Source organism: Geospiza fortis, unplaced genomic scaffold (genome assembly GCF_000277835.1).
Source record: "Geospiza fortis unplaced genomic scaffold, GeoFor_1.0 scaffold408, whole genome shotgun sequence".
In the NCBI taxonomy this organism is placed as follows: domain Eukaryota; kingdom Metazoa; phylum Chordata; class Aves; order Passeriformes; family Thraupidae; genus Geospiza; species Geospiza fortis.
This window is the reverse complement of record NW_005054330.1, coordinates 5,553,628-5,554,697: the sequence shown is the minus strand read 5'-3', so window position 1 is coordinate 5,554,697 and position 1,070 is coordinate 5,553,628. Positions and strand designations below refer to the sequence as shown.

The 1,070-nt window shown below is 63.6% G+C and overlaps 2 protein-coding genes across 2 annotated transcripts in view; one reads left to right on the top strand and one right to left on the bottom strand.

The window, feature by feature from the left end:
• Positions 1 to 1,003, top strand: part of CFAP73 (cilia and flagella associated protein 73) — a 2,508-nt gene extending 1,505 nt beyond the window's left edge. Inside the window, exons 2-4 of the mRNA XM_031057480.1 lie at positions 9 to 123; positions 393 to 551; positions 648 to 1,003. Coding sequence (XP_030913340.1) covers positions 9 to 123; positions 393 to 551; positions 648 to 743 — 370 coding nt within the window. The 3' untranslated portion in view covers positions 744 to 1,003. The remainder of the gene's footprint in view (positions 1 to 8; positions 124 to 392; positions 552 to 647) is intronic.
• DDX54 (DEAD-box helicase 54) overlaps positions 887 to 1,070 on the bottom strand; it is a gene marked incomplete at its 5' end in the record, with an annotated part of 5,409 nt that continues 5,225 nt past the window's right edge. The window contains one exon of the mRNA XM_031057479.1: positions 887 to 1,061. Coding sequence (XP_030913339.1) covers positions 887 to 1,061 — 175 coding nt within the window. The remainder of the gene's footprint in view (positions 1,062 to 1,070) is intronic.

The following is a 1,070-nucleotide window of genomic DNA, read 5'->3' as shown; positions in this document are numbered from 1 at the left end:
CAGGGCAGGGCAGAGCTCCAGCGGTACCGTCAGGAGAGCAGCACCCAGCTCCTGGGCACCAGGAACGAGCTGGCCCGGCTCCACGCACGCCTGGAGGCTGCCCACCGGGACGTGCTCCAGTGGGTAAGGGGGATGTGGGGTGCCCAGGGACCCCCAGGGAGAGGGGCAGCAGTACAGACCCCAGGTGTGCTGCACAAGGAGATGCCCAGTGTGGTGGAGGTGCCAAGGTGGGCTGCACCCTTCTGGGCTGAGCTGAGGATCCCCACTTGCCCAAAAGGCAGCAGCTCTGCATGGGGGGGGATACACAGCCAGGACTCCTGAGTCCTCCAGGCCTGGTCTGGGGGGCACAGAAGGACACAGGGCAGTGGCTAGGGGATCACTCTGTCGCCCAGGAGTCCTGCTGGTCCCACATCCAGAGCACAGCCACCCAGAAGACCCTGCTGCTGGGGCAGATCAAGCTGGCTGTGCAGAACCTCTTCCAGCAAACCACTGCACAGCTAAGGATCCCCACGGACAGAGCCCAGGAGGACACGAAGGCCCAGCTGGACATGGTCAGCACAACCCTCTCCCCGGGGCAGTGGGGCTAGGGACACACAGGGGCACTTACAATCCTGGATGGCTGAGGCACCAGTCTCTCATCTCCACAGGTGCTGCTCTGCATGCAGGCCCTGGCTGGCATCTGTGCCACTGGCACACACCCACAGCACCACAGGAGTGCCAGGCTGCTTCGGGGCCAGGAATAGCCCCTGAGCACACCTGCCTGCTCCTGGGGCTGGGGTGGGGCTGCCAGGGCCAGCATGGAGCCACAGGACCCCTGTGAATGGAGGTAATTCCTGCAAGTCTGGAAACCCCAAGTCAAGAGGCAACATGGACAGCAGTGGCACAGTCACACTGGGGTGGCACCACACCCAGGCAGGGCCAGGGCACTCCTGAGGTTCCCGCCTGCACAGAGCACCCCAGGCAGGAGGATGAGGAGGAGGGAGCTGCTGTTGGCATCTCTGAAGGTGCTCCACATCAAAATACACCCAGCCATGCAGCACAGCACCTGCTTCCTCTCGCATCTAGGGAAA